This window comes from Pyrus communis, chromosome 6 (assembly GCF_041283825.1).
Source record: "Pyrus communis isolate YQ-2024b chromosome 6, ASM4128382v1, whole genome shotgun sequence".
In the NCBI taxonomy this organism is placed as follows: domain Eukaryota; kingdom Viridiplantae; phylum Streptophyta; class Magnoliopsida; order Rosales; family Rosaceae; genus Pyrus; species Pyrus communis.
Window position 1 is genome coordinate 21,907,744 of NC_142570.1, and position 16,941 is coordinate 21,924,684.

A 16,941-nucleotide genomic window follows, 5' to 3' on the forward strand; every position below is an offset into this window, starting at 1 on the left:
CATTGTTCTCGTTCATTGTTAGATTTCAGAAAACACTAAGAGTTAGTTGGCGGTAAGCTGGGACCTAGCGCCTGAGTGTCTATATAGGGCCTAAACAGACTAGGCGGTATTAAGTAATAAATCTAATAAATTAAATTAAGTTTACTATATAATATAAATAAACATTCAATAATATGGTATTTTTTTAAATAAATTATATACATGTAAGTATATATGTAAAATTTTAGACTCTATATTGGTTTTGTATCATTTTCATTTTCTAGGCCCATATTGTTGGGTGTTTATTCTTATTAATAAAAAGGAAAACTAATGAAAAAAGTTTAAATATTTACATTTTAATAAAAAAAACTATCTACTAATTTTATTTAATAATAAGGACAAAAGGATTAAAAAAAAAAAAAAAAAAAAAAAAAAAAAAGCACATGCGCCCTGCGCGCATACCCCCAACCCCACCCCTCCCTTTCCACTCTTTTTTCTTCCCGTTGTCTTAAGAGTTTGTTTGTTTGTTTTTTTTTTGTTGTTTTTGTTTTTGTTTTTTTTTCTTAGAATAAGAGAAAGACTTCAAATCGAATACATTTTTTAATTTTATTTTTGTGGTGTTGTTTCCCAATAGTAGTTAAGACGACGAGAGAATTAATAACATAAAAAATCAAATTTCTCACCACTTATATAATAACACGTGTTGTACCACTTGTGTTACGGGCATAAGGAAAAATTTCTCCAAGATGACACCCAAGCTAAAGAAATTGGATGGAGAGTTACATTTAATTATTGTAGGTATGTAAAAAATGTTAGGGAATTTTAATTTGGTAATTGAAAATAACTTTTTAAATATAATTACTGATGACATAATATTCTCAAGGTTTTGATACAAAGAATCACTTTTGGGTTCATTGTTTTCGGCGCAATGATGCTTTTACAAGACAAAAAGGGTCTAAGTTTCAAACCTATGAAACTGAACCAAGAATTAGACACTATTTATAAAACTTGACTAATAAGTAGACACTATTTATGAAACTAGACCAATAAGTAGACACTATTTATTAAACAAAACCAAAGAATTAGACACTATTTCTAAAACTAAACCAATATATGGAAACTATTTTTGAAACTGGATCAAGAACTAGATACTATTTATAAAATTGGACCAAGAACTAGGGACTATTTATGAAAGTAGACCAGTAACTAGACACTATTTATGAAGCCAGACAAAGAAAGAGACACTATTTATGAAATGTACCAATTACTATACACTATTTATAAAATTGGACCCAATAACTAGACACTATTTATGAAACATGACCAAGAACTACCCACTATTTATGAAACTGGACCAATAAATAGTGTAGTGCCATTCAATTTCGTAAATAGTGTTCAGTTTCATTAATAGTGTTTTAGTTTCATAAACACTGTTCAGTTTCATAAACAGTGTATGTGATAGATGCATAGGTCCTGCATGTCAGGTCTTTTTTTTTTATTTAAAATTTTTCATTTTTTTTAACTTTTTAATATTAAAATTGTGTCATTTTCATTAAAATTTAAGTTCATTTGTCATTTTTATTAAAATTTAAGGGTTTTTCATGAATATTTAATTAATTTTCATTAAACAAAGTTATAGCATGATTTTTTGTCAAAATAAATTTAGCCCAAGCCATTTTCATGAAAGTAGAAGGTTGGCCTTGCATTCTTGTTTTAGTAAAATTTTCACCGACTCGCTTAAAGAAAAAAACCTAACTAAAGCTAGCTAAAGCCTAAAGCTGCTAATTGCTTAAAACCCTAACTAAAATTGTCGCACCCATTTATGCAATTGCACACTTACCTTCTACAACGTGCCGCTGTTACCCGTCTCTGTAATTGCAAACTTATCTTCTACAATTTTCTCTCTCTTCTCGTAGACCATCGTCAACTCCTCTTCTAGCAAACCGAGAGGGAGATAGTAAGAGTCTTGGAGATAAGGCGGTTATCAGTCTTGCGACACATGTTTTTTATAGGCTGCCAGGACCACCCAGCATCTGTCGAGCCCGGCTAGCCCACCCAGGCCGCCTTACGTCGCCTAATATCCTTGCCGATTTGATAAATGATTTTGGGGTAATTGTGGCAAAGCACCCCCGCCTAACGCCTAGGTAGTTACCTAGACCGCCTTTAAGAACAGTAGTTAAACTCAACAATCTAACTTATCCAAGATTTATCCTTAAGTTTGACGAGGGTTTTACAAGACCCAAGGAACTATTGATGTCAAACTATGAAGAAATGGACATAAAATGTAACATGGAGGGAATTAAAGACCTCCATAAGCATAACAAGCATGTGGCACAAACAAACATCATAATCCAACAGAATTACATTCAGACAAAATTAAATTTGAAATGAAGTGGGGGGCTCTTCAAACCAAGAATAGGAAATATTAAAGAAGTTAAAATCACATGTGGGTGATGCTTAAAAAAGAGAGCAAAATTTGTTTTTGTAATTACAAAATTGCCCATAATTTTTATTTATGTTCAGTTTTAATTAGAAGATTAGAATAGTAATTTCATAAAACTTCAGTTGATAATTAGAGTTCCATTAATATGTAGTTAAGACTTTGGGTACACACACTCCACGTATGGATTATGGTTTACTTGGATGAGGGATTTGGAAGCAGTGTATATAGGCTAACTTATAGTTCAAAAAGCACCGGAAAACATTAGAACGAGGAATTGAAAATGCACCATGATTAAAAAAAAAGGGAACTTTAACGAAAAGCTCCCGATATTGTTTACTTTAACAAAAAAACCACAATTTTATATTTAAAAGTCAATTCTGGTACTATTCACTTTACCCTTTATTTTGTCTTTATCGTTAAAACTCGAAGTTTTCAAGCTATTTTCATTAGTTTTCCTTAAAAAAAAAAAACATTAAACACACACAAGTTTTTAATGACTCATTTTGAAGTAGTTGTATGCAAATAACTCTTTTAGTGCATTGCATCTAGTCTTTGCAAAATTCTTTATTTAAGGGCTTGTTTGATAAGTGTTTTTAAATGACTGAAAATGCTTTTAGATAAAATATTTTTGGAACCAAACTTTAGTAAAAATGCAAATTAATTCTGAAAAAGTACTTAAAGTGCTTCTAGCAAGAAGCACATAACTGGTGGTTTTAGCAGAAAACACTTCAATTGTTTTTAGAATCCAAAAATATTTTCTCGGAAAGTTTTCATTCATTTAAAAGCATTTGCCAAATGATCCGTAAGAGTTAGAGTGCATTTCTAACTAGTTTAGTTTAAAATCCTTTTTACATGAAAGCCCCTTAACACCGCATGACACTTTGATCAACTTAGCTCGTGAACTCCTCCCTAAACCCATGAGATTCCCTACCGTACGAGAACGATAAAGGCGCTGGAAATCGCAAGGCTAATGGTGACGGTGGTGCTCGCTACCGTATTCGGCAGAAAGCAACCAAATGTTTTGAGGATTTTCAGTTGTTCCCTATTGAACAGTAACCCAAATTTCGGTGCATGACTACCGAATTCTGAGACTCACGATGATCTCACAAGTTTTTTTAGGTATGTAGAAGACAAAACCAAAATCCCTAACGGACAAGGTGCAAAATTAAGCTGCACAGGCAGATGGACAAGTCTTTTTCTCACCTTTTCTATATATAATTCATAATTGAACAGATGGAGACGGTGGTTTTACTTGATGAATACATCTTTTCTCCTTTTCAAATAAAGTTGCACACTTTCTAATTGTAATTAGCGAATAATAAATCATCTTATTACAATTATTGATGATTGTACTAGCAAGGATAATACAGCCTTTTTCTTTCTGGATGTATAGGGTGATAATTATTCTATAATTCAATTTCAAAGTGACATAAGTAAGGACTAGTGGAAGTTAGGCAAATATCAATTACTAACCACTGAAGCATTAACAATATATAGTAGTCAAGAGGTCTATTTTAGGAGAACAACGTAAATGACAAGAGTACCACCATATGGTGTTTTGTCTCAATGAAACAACGGTACATGGATACAAATTTATACATGCCATTATTTATTTGTACAAAACATCACTATTATGGTGTACTCGTGTTGTGTAAATCCTATACTCTTTTAAGAGATGGAATTGGCTTTGGATAAGCGTGTAAGGAGGCTGGCCGTGCAATCTGAGTCTGCTTTCTTGGTTTCCCACTTCAAAGGTGTTATGCAGGATTTACATCCTTTGGTGGTATATATGGTTGCCATCACTTGATGTCTCAGCTTGATCAAAGTGAATTTAGTCATATTTGTACTGAATGGAAAATGGTAGCTGATGGGTTGGTAAATTGAGTGTTTCATTCAACCGTGGCATTGTCGTGATTGATGAACCTCGATCTTCCATCGATTGTTCATTTGAAACATTATTTGATGATATTTGTAGGGTGGTTATGGCTGGGGCTACGTTGTTTAAGCCCTTAAATTGAAATTTTCTTGTTTAGAAATTTTCTCACACGTTGGACCCCCGGCCCTTTGTAACAAAAAATAAAATAATAGTAAGAATGGAAGTGGTTATTCAGAGTATTTCTCGCCTATCCCCAGGTGATACGATTTTGTTACTCTTTAATTACATGACTTTATTACGAGATGAAATAGATAAACGAATAATTATATAAACAGAGGTAGCTCCATTTATATATGTACTTTGTCAAGAAATTTTATGTGTACTTGGAACACTCATCAAGATTTTATTTATTTATTTATTTTGATATTTCCTACTCCTATTGGATATATTAACAATTTGAGTTGATTTGTAATATCATGTGACGGTATTCTAAGTACACTGAAAACCTCTTGTGCTGTCAACTCAAGGGTGATAACGAGGTTGATTTTAGGATTAATCAATGACGTTTTGCCTTTGGTGAGTGATGTTTCATTTTTATTATGAGTGTTCACATATCTTGAATAATATGTCAATTTCACCAACAGGGTTGACAATTGACATTGCAATGACCACCTGGTGTAGTTGCTCCTGGTGTTTGACATGTGAGTGCCAAAGTGATCACCAGTATACATTTTTGTTTTATTACGCACTAAATATGTACACAAAGTAATCAATTAAACAAAATGAATATCTACCAATGATCGAGGGACCTAATAACAAATGGTCCCAGATGGCAAGACATTGCAATACCAAGCACATGCATGTTTAGTTTACATATGAAGAGTTTATTAATTAATATACAGAATACCAGTTTCGAAATTTCATGCTCCAAGAGAATTTACTCATCGTTTGATCTTAAATCAACCAAGTGTCATTCAATTTTTGTTGTACCTTTTTCTCTACCATCGGATTAAGATACCGAACAATGGATAACCACAGTTTTCTTAGACCAAGAGGTCTAAAAGAACGGGACTCTATATATATATATATATATATGTATGTATGTATGTATGTATGTATATATATGTATATGTATATAAGAAAAGAGAATCTAGCTAGGTTAAGAGTACGTACGCGAGTCAGTCCCTTGCTGCAAAAACACATCACAGATTTGAATGTGATGAGTAGCTTTTGCACAGCTTGTTATGTTGTTTGTATGCATATTTCTATATAGATTTGGGTCCCCCACTACTCTTCCCTTCTCTCTCTCATCTCTTGCAGAAACTGGCATGGCCCAGCTTTTTTTTTAACACCGTCTCTCAAATTGGACAGAAAACCAAACCAAGGATGAGAGAGAGAGAGAGGGAGAGAGAGAGGAGAGTCCCTCTCTCTTTTCTTCACTTTCCGAAGCTGAAAAGCACTTCACCTTTTCTGCCTCTCTCACGTGCACCATCTCTCTCTCTCTGATATGTGCATGTTAATCTGAAGAGAGGATGAGTTGAGTTTCGTATATAAAATGATTGTGGTATTTGAATAGAAAAAAGAGCTAAAGAATCAAAGTCCGGAGGTAATGCTAAACAAGTGAGGAGAGGAGAAGAGAAGAGAGAAACACACACAAATACATAAGATAATAATGCCATTATTAGAAGATCCTCCTTTCAACTTCATCGTCTATGATACCATCTCTGCCACCCCCTACACCAGCCAAGCTCAAGACTACTCTTCAGAAACCGCCAATAATTTCATACCTCCTAAAAAATTCTACTACTGCAATAACGCTGCCGCCAAAAGTAGTAATACTAGTATGATATTGGAAGCAGCAGGTGGTGGTGGCGGTAAGAAGACGAAGCAGATGAGCAGCCATCAGCAGCCGCAAGGGCAAGGGGAAGGGCAAGGGAGGAAGAAGAGAAGGAGAAAGGCAAGGGTTTGCAAGAACAAGGAAGAAGCTGAGACGCAGAGAATGACTCACATTGCTGTCGAAAGAAACCGCCGAAAACAAATGAACGACCATCTTGCCATTCTCCGCTCTCTCATGCCCGACTCTTACGCCCAAAGGGTAAGCCAAGCCTAGCCTACTACTACTTCACTACTGCATGTTCATCCATCAATTTCTTCTCTTCCATTAGCTTAAACTCTAGCTAAGAAGTGTAGTCGAGATGCATAATTTTAATTTATATATTAATTTCCCAATTAGCTTTACAGGGGAAACACAATTTTTTTTCTTTGTTAACGAACTTCTAATCTATCTTAATATTATATATATATGTATGCATGCATGTATATATCTGTTTACCTGTCCACCTTTTCAGCATCACATATGCATAATAGTACTTTTAACCTCACTTTTTTCCTTCATTTTTGTATGTTTTGTTTTCTTCTCATTGTTTTTGGTTGTGCAACTGCATCTGCATACAGGGTGACCAGGCCTCTATAGTAGGTGGTGCCATAGAATTCGTGAAGGAACTTGAGCATCTCCTACAGTCCCTTGAAGCTCAAAAGCTCCAACTTTTCCAACATCAACAACATAATCCAGAAGATATTGTCACCACCCCCTCCAAAATCGTGCCATCATCCCCTTTTACACAATTACTGGAATACCCTCAGAAGCACTCGTGGTCTCACAGTCATTGCCCTAACAATAAGTACACTTCAAAAACCAAGGGGGCTACCGCTGACATTGAGGTCACGTTAATTGAGACCCATGCAAACCTTAAAATTCTCTCACACAGAAATATTGCAGCAAGATCACAGCTTCCCAAGTTGGTCGCTGGAATTCATTCACTTCACCTCACAATCCTTCATCTCACTGTTTCAACCATGGATCCATTTGTTCTCTACTGTATTAGTCTCAAGGTACGTATACTACTTATTTACGAAATAATTAACATTAACTTGAACCAAAGTTTAGTTAGTTATTCACATTCTGTAATTGTACTATCTAGAGTCTGAACACATAAAATTGTCACGCTTGCTGTGACACTTTCTAATAGAAGAGGCCTCAAGACTACATAATTTGCAAACATTTGTTGTGGGGGGGCAGTTTTGTCATTTGCTTGGAATGGTCTCGTCACCAATAATTGGCTTTACATTTTTGTGTATATGGGTGGTGTTTACCATATTTGCAAATATTTGTTTGCTTATAATTGTAAGAATTCAATGAGTTAAATAAATTGGTCTAAAATATGAACATTCTATATATATGTGTGTGTGTGCAGATTGAAGAAGGGTGCTTACTAAGTTCGGCAGATGACATAGCAGCATCACTTCACCACATGCTTAGAGTGATAGAGGAAGCAGCTGCCAGGTTATTGTGTTAATTATCTGACTAGAATCACCACAACTGCTGTGAATTAAGCTTCTCAATTTCTTTATTGTTGGTTTGTAGTTGTAAGCTAGTAGCTACTGAGTTAATACTCGGTTTTCCTTTTCGGTTGTTTAGTGCACGGTTTCCACATGTAACCAGAAAAAAAAACCTCAATTACAAGAGCAACTTGCATGAAACGGGGATAATGCCATGGTGGCATACGTACTAATGATACAAAGGCACATGCAAAGAAGCTAAAATATGTCTTTATATCATTAGCACAGAAGGCCACCGTAAGGTTTATAAGAAAAAAAATGATACGACAGTTTAAGAACAACATATTATGTTACTTGAATACTAAGTTAAGCCTAGCTCCAAAATAAAAATAAAACTGAGAATTATAAAAATTGGCCTAGTAAACGTCATTAAAACTTCAAAGGAACCAAAACGGCATAGTAATGAAGTGAGTGTTTAATTACCATCTCGCCGGCCGTTCTCTTAGAAATCATGATGTCTTGTCTGGATGAGGCCTTTATATTTTGCCTCTCGACTTGCATGGCATGTTCGGGTAGCTTTTGTGGGTGAATTTCCTTTCAGTTGCTACACCCGTTTGTTTTCCCATGTCTTTTAACAAATAGAAGGGAGTCCTGCCTGAGAGTATGCCATACATGTGCCTGGAGTAGGGGTGCGCATCGAGTAGTTCAGCTTATGTTGGACTTCAAATTATTGGTCGATCGTATAGGTTTGAATTGGTATTGTTAATCTAAACTACCTATTAACAAAATCTTCTTTGTCAATTAGAAGATGGTGAAAAGATCAAATTAAACATGTTAACAAAACTAAGAACAATAACCAAAATAAAAGTTATGGTCAATATAGTAAATTAAACACAAAATAGTTTTAATGTTTTTCAAAGCTTCACAGCCAGGTAAACCATATGAGTTGCCACCATTTTCTCCTTCATGTTTTTCTCTCAAATAAAATAAACTTTTAGTGATGAAATAGTTATCAAGGAACAACCGCTAAAGATATGAACCCTCTTCAGGGACGAAAAATTATTTGAAGGTCGTTACTAAAAAGCTTTAGCGACCATTTTATATTTTCTCTCTTTGTAAATTTTATTTTCAAAATTTTAATAAGCACATACATATCATGTGTACAATTACTATTATCCATTATCAATCATGTAAATATCTCTCACGTCAAGGGAGATACATTCCTTTAAACTCGATACCTATCCAGATCACATGGATCCAAAAGGTGGTTTCACAAGCTTGCCAGGCAGGTCGAGTGTGAAAGGGTACAAAGGTCCGTAAGACCTGAGAAAATTCTTTGATAATGTATATACTTTAATTTACTTAGGAACATTAAACTTCAAGCCCGTCACTTAGAGCCCGTGAAACTTAATTAAATTTACTAGAAAACAGTAGAATTTACTCCAAAAGCAACAATATACTAATCAGAGAAATATTTGCATACCAGGAGTGTATATCAATCCGTCTAAAAAATCATCACACTTCGTGTAGTAGTTTTATACCCTAAAAATGATGTTCTATACACTCATCATATGCAACAATTTATGGATTTAAAAGCTCACGGAGTCTAACAATGGATTGTAAACAGATAATTATAATACCTATTTCAGAGCAAAATCAAAATTTTGCACTTTAATCCAAATACCTAGTTTAACAGAATCTTCCGCTTGAAAATGATCTCTTCATTGCAACTGGACTTATAACACAATGCAGGAGTACTCCTTTTGTATGGCTAGATTTTCCAGCTCCTCCAGTTGACTGTTTCGAAGAACCGGCAACGTCATCTGAGCCTCCCACATGATCAATATCATTGTCCTCCCCATCGTCTTCATCATTCATGCGAAGAATATCTGCAACTAAAACACGGTACCCACTTGAACCATCCATGGAAACCGACCTTCTAACTGCTTGATGATATACCTCATGATCTCCTGCAATCTCAATGATGGTACTATCTCTCCCCTCTGCATTTCCCAAATCACTAAAAGCAAGTCCCGATGATGTCTTCGGAATACCATGATCTCCATGTATTGCTTCCACGTTTTGAGAAGAACCCCTCTCTGAATCTTGTGCCGTTACCACATTTTCATATGCTCCTTGGCTTTCAGCAAATGATGATGTATCGCGATCGATTAATGGAGGACTTTCAGACACTGCATTAGGAGGCAACTGAGAAGCATTTGCAGAAACTACGGTAGAGCGACACAAAGGGCAATTGGAGTGAGATTTAAGCCATGTATCAATGCAAGGGAGATGGAAAGCATGATTGCACTTAGGCAACAGCCTCAGGCTCTCATCTTCTTCAAACTCACTCAAACAAACCGAACAATCTGTTCCTTCGACCAATCCATTTCCTTTCTTGTACTTACAAACTGTTAATGACTTAATCAAAGCCTCATCTAAGCCAGCCGTTGTGATATGCCACGGCATATGGATCGACTGGGTGTGATCGTCATCGAACTCCTCATTCTGGCCATGATTTTCTCTTCTTGCTCTCCTCCGGTCCTCGTTACCGCAGTACTTGGAAATTACGGTGTAGTAGCTCACAAGAAGAAAAGCACTGACCAAAATGCCGATAATTGCAATAACAAGAGGAGAGAAAATGGGAGACGACGAATCTTCTTGAGGAAACTCAAAGGCAGGTGGGGGTGGTACTGCCATGTAAGACCACTGTGGGCAATTCAAACTACAAAAGCCTTGGGAACAATCTTTGGTGTTCATACATGGTATCCAAGTCTTACGGCTGCCTTGAGACCCCATCACTAATCTAAATTCTAAAACCCGCCCAAGTTTCCGGTCACACTCTGAATCATTTGTTTCATTCGTCAATACAATTTGCCCTAGAGATCAACACAAAGATTAAAAGACAACGATGTTAACAGAAAGAAAAATAATTGAGGTTAAAACAGTTGTTTGACAATTAATATAGCGGAGGTGCTAAGTTTTAAGACTGCAAAGTCGAGGAAAGGGCTGTCGAAATGACCAAAATTTTACCTGAAGATTGCTTCCTGTTTTGATTGGATTTGTTGGGGATTTTTTTTGCTAGCAATGAGCACACTCGAAGACAGACACCGAGTTTGTAGAGATTCTGCAGAGTTGTCAAGGCAGGAACAGCAAGTACACAATAGGAGAGTTTCTGCTAGTTGAGTTTATTTGAAGGGAGACAAGATTGGTTGGGACTTGTGGGAGAAAAAAGCAGCTTACATGGAAAGCAAAAGCAGATCAAAATTCATAGACTAGAAGATGAGAGTTGTGTTGTTTTCTGCTTTTTCTTTTCATTTCTTTTTCTTCGTTCATTCTCTTCTTTATTTTTTATTTTTTATTTTTTATTTTTTATTTTTCAATTTGTTTGGGAGATAATATAGTTGTGGACCAACGTGCTGGTGTTGGTTGGGAGTTTCATTAAATTAAAGTAGTAATGCATTTGCAAGTGAGCATATCGCATTCCATTAAATTGGTGAAAGAGGCATTGTACCAAAAACTAAAACTAGAGCCGCCATGATGGGTGTACCAAACTTTCAAGTGCATTCTTGCAAGAAATCTACACTACTAATTTTCACTATTAAAGTCTAAATTAACAAAGCTTAAATTTGGAGAAAAAACTTTCCTATCGTGGTTGCATATCACCATTTTGCCACTTTCTCTGTTCTTCTGTGAATCGGGTAAGGATAGAGTGTTGTGAGAAGAGAGAGAGAGAGTGACACGATGGGGGTATGCAGGGAAGGTTTTCTTCATGGTTTGTGACAAACATGGATTAGTCTCTACTTTAGACCAAAGAGAACATATGAGTCAATGATGACACAGCCTCTCTAGGTTGGATAAATAAAGAAAAGAAAAAGGAAGAACATAATGTTAGAAACAATATCGCAAAGATGACCTTCTCATTTACACATTCATGTTCCACCTTCTCGGTTCTTCTTTCTCATCTTTTTATGTTGCATGATGATTTGAACCATCTATGTTTCTAGGTCATCCATTAAAAATCAACTCTGCCAAAAATCAACCAAATTCGGTATCTTTTGGTTATTTAACGATTATCCAGTAAGGACAATAACCGTATTTTTCAGTCAACACTAGAAAGTCTACGATTTTGATCATGATGCAACATTGTAGAAGAAAAAAAGGAGTTGAGAAGGTAGAACAAACTGAGAAGCACGATTTCTGATTTGATTAATTTTTTGCAGAGTTTATCTTTAAAGAGTGTACTAGAAAGTAACGATTCTCATCATGGTTGAACTTTACAAAATGAGAAGGAAAGCCGAGAATGTAGAATGAGAAATTTCGACTGAGAAGATTAGTCATCATCCCCCAATGGGATATGTAGTGCTGCTCCATTTTCTCTTCAAAATCCACAAACGTGAAAATGTGGGTCTCAAAAAAGGGGGCTTAAAGAGTGTTGTAGGGACCAACGTTTTTTCCCAACAAATTGTTGAACAAATCCCAGTCCCCTAAAAAAAAAGAGAAGAAAGCATGACTTTAAAATTGGGTAAAACCCAGCATATTATTGGTCAAGCAAGTCAAAAACTAAAGGAAATGTAATATTGTATTAAAAAATAAGCTGTCTTCTGTCATGAGCCTTAAGACTTAAGGAAGACTTGTCTCTCTACCAAACTTCTTCCAACCTTCGCCAGACTTTTGCTTTCTCTAAACTGAACAGTTTCCATGTGAAGGTGGAGTAAAAACCTTAAAAAGAGGTTACACATTAAATTAAGGTATCATGGGACGATTATGAAGCTATTTTTCGTCACGAAGAACGACTTAATTCTCTCTCTGCTAAACAACTTCCTTTAAACTTTGGACAGCCTCTTTTCCAAAGTCACGCCAACCCTAGATTCATCTTAGCCTATAAACAATTTGTACCCTCTTTTACATGGAATCTAAATTTAGTGAACCTAGACAAAGCATGCTTTGAGCACAAAGCGAACTATTGTTTCGCCTTTTACTAAATTTAGAGTACCTAGCAAAATGCAGCGGTACAACAAGCAACATAATGTCAGTCCACCCTAGCTTCCTTTCATGTGGTCCAGTTTCCCAACCCAACACAGATCTGTTTAACTGCTATTAGGCGATTTCCATCATTGCCAACCTCTTCAAACACCACACTTTGTGAGAGGAGGAAGGAGGGGGGATGTGAGAAAGAGAGTTTGGTTCCAATCAACTAATAGAAAGAAATGCTGCTATGAAAAAAAGTTACAAAAGAAAAAACACCGAATAAAATTTGACATGCTTTTGATCGAATTTTAACGATTCTAAAATGTAAAACAACAAACTAATTGATTGATTTGTGGAACTTTTCACAATGAACAACATTAAAATGCAATTTAACAAGTAACCTAAAAGTTCAAAAGGCATCCCTTCAGTATATCAATTGTGACTTGAAAAGAAAACATCAACTATTATCCTAAGCTATGCTCCTGCCTTCATACAGCTATGATTAGAGTACGCTAGACCATTTCAGTGCTCATCAACCCTGCAGCCTCCGACTACTTTTTTCATCAATTAAACCCTCAAGAGGGAAACACAACGAACAAAACACTTTCTATTTGTAAAATCTAAAGGTCTACCTCCTGTCCAAACAAAAATAACACAGCATACGGACACCCGTGTGTGCACACTCAAATATTCTAGTATCCAAAGGCATTGAGCATACCTATTTTTTAGACGATCCACAAAACTTAGTTACTAATCAAAACCCTGGCTTAGACCCTAAAGAAGCTGTCTCAAGAAAGGGTCAACTTTGTTATGCATACAATTAGCATCCAAAACAATAGTTTTGTCCAGAAAACGTCTGAAAATATATGTTGGAAATTTATCCCTAAACCCTAAAACGTAATATTAAATTGTACTCCGTAAAGAGGCTTTCATTGAGTAATCACAAAGGTTAAATAATTACTCTCTCTATGTGGTACAATCTAGTAGCAAGTATGCCAACATTTTAGAAAGACAGAGAACACAACCATTGTTCCAAGAACTAACGCTAAGATGAAGGGAAATGACAATGAAAAATGTACAGACAACAGGAGGACACTTTCCATCTCTACATGGGGGGTTGAGGTCAAAATTTCTGCTTTCCCAAGATTCCAATTATAATCTGCAATAAAAACGGATTAATTTGGTCAAAGACTGTCTGTCGACTTACGATTCTTCAGGTTGACCCTCAAAACTATCTCCCTCTTCCTTTTGGCTTCCAGAGTCACCAACATTTTGGCTTCCAGAATCACCAACATTCTTCTCACTAAATTTTAGATTAATTGGTCGGCCCATCAATTCCTGCCAAAGATAAACTGTTATGTGCCATTTTGAATGTAAAACATTAAATCTAGGAATTTCATTTTTATAGTTAACTGTAAAGTTAATGACATATAAAATATTCCGGTTAGTAATTCCTTCTGTAACATATTTGATGTATACCGCAAATTATTCACTGGATCTAGCCTATCCTTATATCTTGTATATTAATGACTCTTTCTGCCAATGTAGACTACCGCTGAAATCAGAATCTGTTTATTTAAAGACTCGCATCCAAATGCACTGTAGTTCTTTCTTCTTGGTCTAAAATGTTTTCGAGTAACAGAATCCAAAGTAAAACAAGCGACAATATTGAACGACATATTAATATAGTGCTCTGTGGATAATTAATAAGATTCCAATTCCATATATCATGCCTTCAAGTATTTACCGAGCAGATACTACCAACCCCTTTTTATGAACCAAAAGTAAACTTCTGGCTTACATAAGTGGTACGATTTTCTCTACAATAACTGCAGACACCCAGAGTCCTATAGATGTATGTGTGCAACATAAAAGGAATCCATATTACGGTCTTCTTTTGAAAGTTAAGATACTAAACCAACTTATATCACCTAGGGAAGCAAAATGACACATCCATATGAACTGCTATTATAAAGCTTGAGCAGAGAAATAAAAAAGAATGAAAATGACCGACAAAGTAGATATGCATTTCTTACCTTCCCTTGCAAAGAAGAAATTGCAGCCTCTGCTTCCTCCTTTGTAGTAAAAGAAAGAAATCCATAACCACCAGATTTCCCAGAAGGGCCACTAAAGACAACCCTGGCTGAAACTGGAACTTTGAAATTTTCAGAGACAAAATCTCTGAGATGGCTTGATCTTACTTTCCATCCCAAATTAGACACGTAAAGCTTATAGCGTGTCTCTCCAATTTGGGGACTGGAGGGCGGTGGAGAAGGTTTCTTAAATTGCTTTGCAAACTCAATTCTGATAGTCCTACCCAACACCTCCTGTATCAAATAATTCAGAAGTGAAAAATATGCTTACAGATATATGATACCTTGCTTTGATACAATTCTTGTGGACAAGGTATCCACTAAATACTAACAGCCAATGCAGGAAAGCTCTAGCTAACATACAACATAAACGATAAACTCTTTCTAAATAAGAACAGCCAATGCAGAAAGCCTAGTGCATGTCAGTGCAACAAAATAGCTGCTAAATTACCCAACATGGTACTGCCTCTGTAAATAAAACAACCGGTAATTATATTCTTTCAATCTTAATGATCATTTCCATCTCTATAAAACAAAACATTTGCAATGAAAATATCATACAAGGATACTTTGGTACAGTTCGAACCATTACCAAACTCATTTATTTAGACCACTTCAATGAATCGAAGAAAACTCGAAAATAACAAAACTTTTAAGTTCTTAAGAAACAATTAATTTCATTGCGTTGGCCATTTGAACAGAAAGAGATACACTTGTATCTGTCACACGCCACTCCAATCTTGTAAATTACCCTCACTTTCCTTATCAAACCCAAAAGCACAAGCTCTGTAACCCATAATTCAATTGATATCGCCCGAGTACATGCTTAACATTCCAATTAATAAAACCCCATTTGAGATTGTGAGTAGAATACCAACAACGAAGGCAATCATAGAATACCTGAATAACTTACATGGGAGTGAAATTTATCAATGACGGCCTGAGCTTCTTCCCCGGAATCCATTGTCACAAAGGCAAAGCCTCTGCTCTTCCCATTTTGTTGCTTTATAATCTGAAAAATCCAACATTTACTAATATTATTACCCGACATTCAGTTTTTCAATTACAAAGCGACGGAAAGCAAATATGCGTATACACTCTGGTGCAGTTCGATCCCACCCCCTAACAACTAACTATTTAAGCTATTAACTTTATCGCTCTGCTAAAAACAAAAAAATACAAATCTTAAGGAACAAAACAGGGAGAGAAATGTAAGCACCTCGACGTCTTTGACAGTCCCACATTCGCCAAAGAGGTTCTTGATATCCACCACAGTCAGAGACCATGGCAAATTCACTACGTACAGCTTTCTCTTCTGGTTTTGCTGCTGGCTTTCTTCTACTGCCGCTTTTTCTTCTTCTGCTGTAATCTCCTCCACCGCAGAGCACAGCAGCTCAAAACGGAGCTTTCTTGTGGGGATGCGCCGGGGACCGGAAAGAAGAAAATTGAGGGAATTGGGAGGCGTAGAATTAGGAATATGAAGCTTGAGGGGAGCCAATTGTCTGGGGGACGAGTTGAGTTTGGAGGAATAACAAGGAAAAGAAGACGAGTAGAGGAAGGACACAGAGAGTGCAGCCTCAAATGCCGCCATTGTTTTGAATGTTGTGTGCAGAAGAGTAGGGAGGGAGTGGATAAGGGGCGGTCCGGGTAGAAACTCAAAGTCGCCACTATTTCATATTCGGATAATACTTGCATTGCCAAATGACCTCATTCCCTTCAACAATGTAATAATTGAAATTGTTTAATTTTTTAATTTTTATTTGAAGATTATTTATACAAAAAAAAAATCTTTTTAATGGAAGATTATTTATTCATTTGAAATGTATAAAACAAATCGAGGTGAACGTACTAAGCAACATATTCATGATGAGCGTTCATTTATTTGTTGATGTATATGGATGATTAAATGATCGCTAATTTAAATGTTTTTTTTAAGAATGATCTTCAAATGAAAGTTAATAGATTGAATGATTTCGATCATTGAATTTATTCGATTAAGAACAATGATATGTACTTCCCCATGTATAATTACTTTTTCTCATAGGTGGAAGCTCAAAGTCGACATTGTAATTACATTTAGGAAAAATAAAATAAAATTCCATGACTTCTTATGTTGTGAAACTAATTATAAAATTGGGTGAGACAGAGGGGATGACTAAGAGAGAAGAGTTTAAATGTATGAGAATTCTGTCTTCACCTCTTGATCTTGTACCATTATTTATAATAAGAATAATGTTAGG

At 35.7% G+C, this 16,941-nt stretch overlaps 3 protein-coding genes across 3 annotated transcripts; 1 reads left to right on the forward strand and 2 right to left on the reverse strand.

Moving 5' to 3' along the window:
* Positions 1-5,651: 5,651 nt before the first annotated feature.
* LOC137710588 (transcription factor bHLH94) lies at positions 5,652-7,838 on the forward strand. The gene is made up of 3 exons (XM_068449655.2): positions 5,652-6,393; positions 6,753-7,190; positions 7,553-7,838. Exons 1-3 carry the CDS (start codon positions 5,971-5,973, stop codon positions 7,652-7,654), a joined length of 963 nt encoding a protein of 320 aa, XP_068305756.2. The 5' UTR covers positions 5,652-5,970; the 3' UTR covers positions 7,655-7,838.
* Positions 7,839-9,073: 1,235 nt separating this feature from the next.
* LOC137710586 (RING-H2 finger protein ATL52) lies at positions 9,074-10,997 on the reverse strand. The gene is made up of 2 exons (XM_068449652.2): positions 10,671-10,997; positions 9,074-10,516 (listed from the first exon to the last, which is right to left on the reverse strand). Exon 2 carries the CDS (start codon positions 10,434-10,436, stop codon positions 9,327-9,329), a length of 1,110 nt encoding a protein of 369 aa, XP_068305753.2. The 5' UTR covers positions 10,437-10,516; positions 10,671-10,997; the 3' UTR covers positions 9,074-9,326.
* A 2,509-nt stretch (positions 10,998-13,506) lies between these two features.
* LOC137711220 (RNA-binding (RRM/RBD/RNP motifs) family protein) lies at positions 13,507-16,417 on the reverse strand. Its single transcript, XM_068450446.2, has 4 exons — positions 15,921-16,417; positions 15,615-15,713; positions 14,645-14,935; positions 13,507-13,946 (listed from the first exon to the last, which is right to left on the reverse strand). Exons 1-4 carry the CDS (start codon positions 16,290-16,292, stop codon positions 13,812-13,814), a joined length of 897 nt encoding a protein of 298 aa, XP_068306547.2. The 5' UTR covers positions 16,293-16,417; the 3' UTR covers positions 13,507-13,811.
* Between the last annotated feature and the right edge of the window lie 524 nt (positions 16,418-16,941).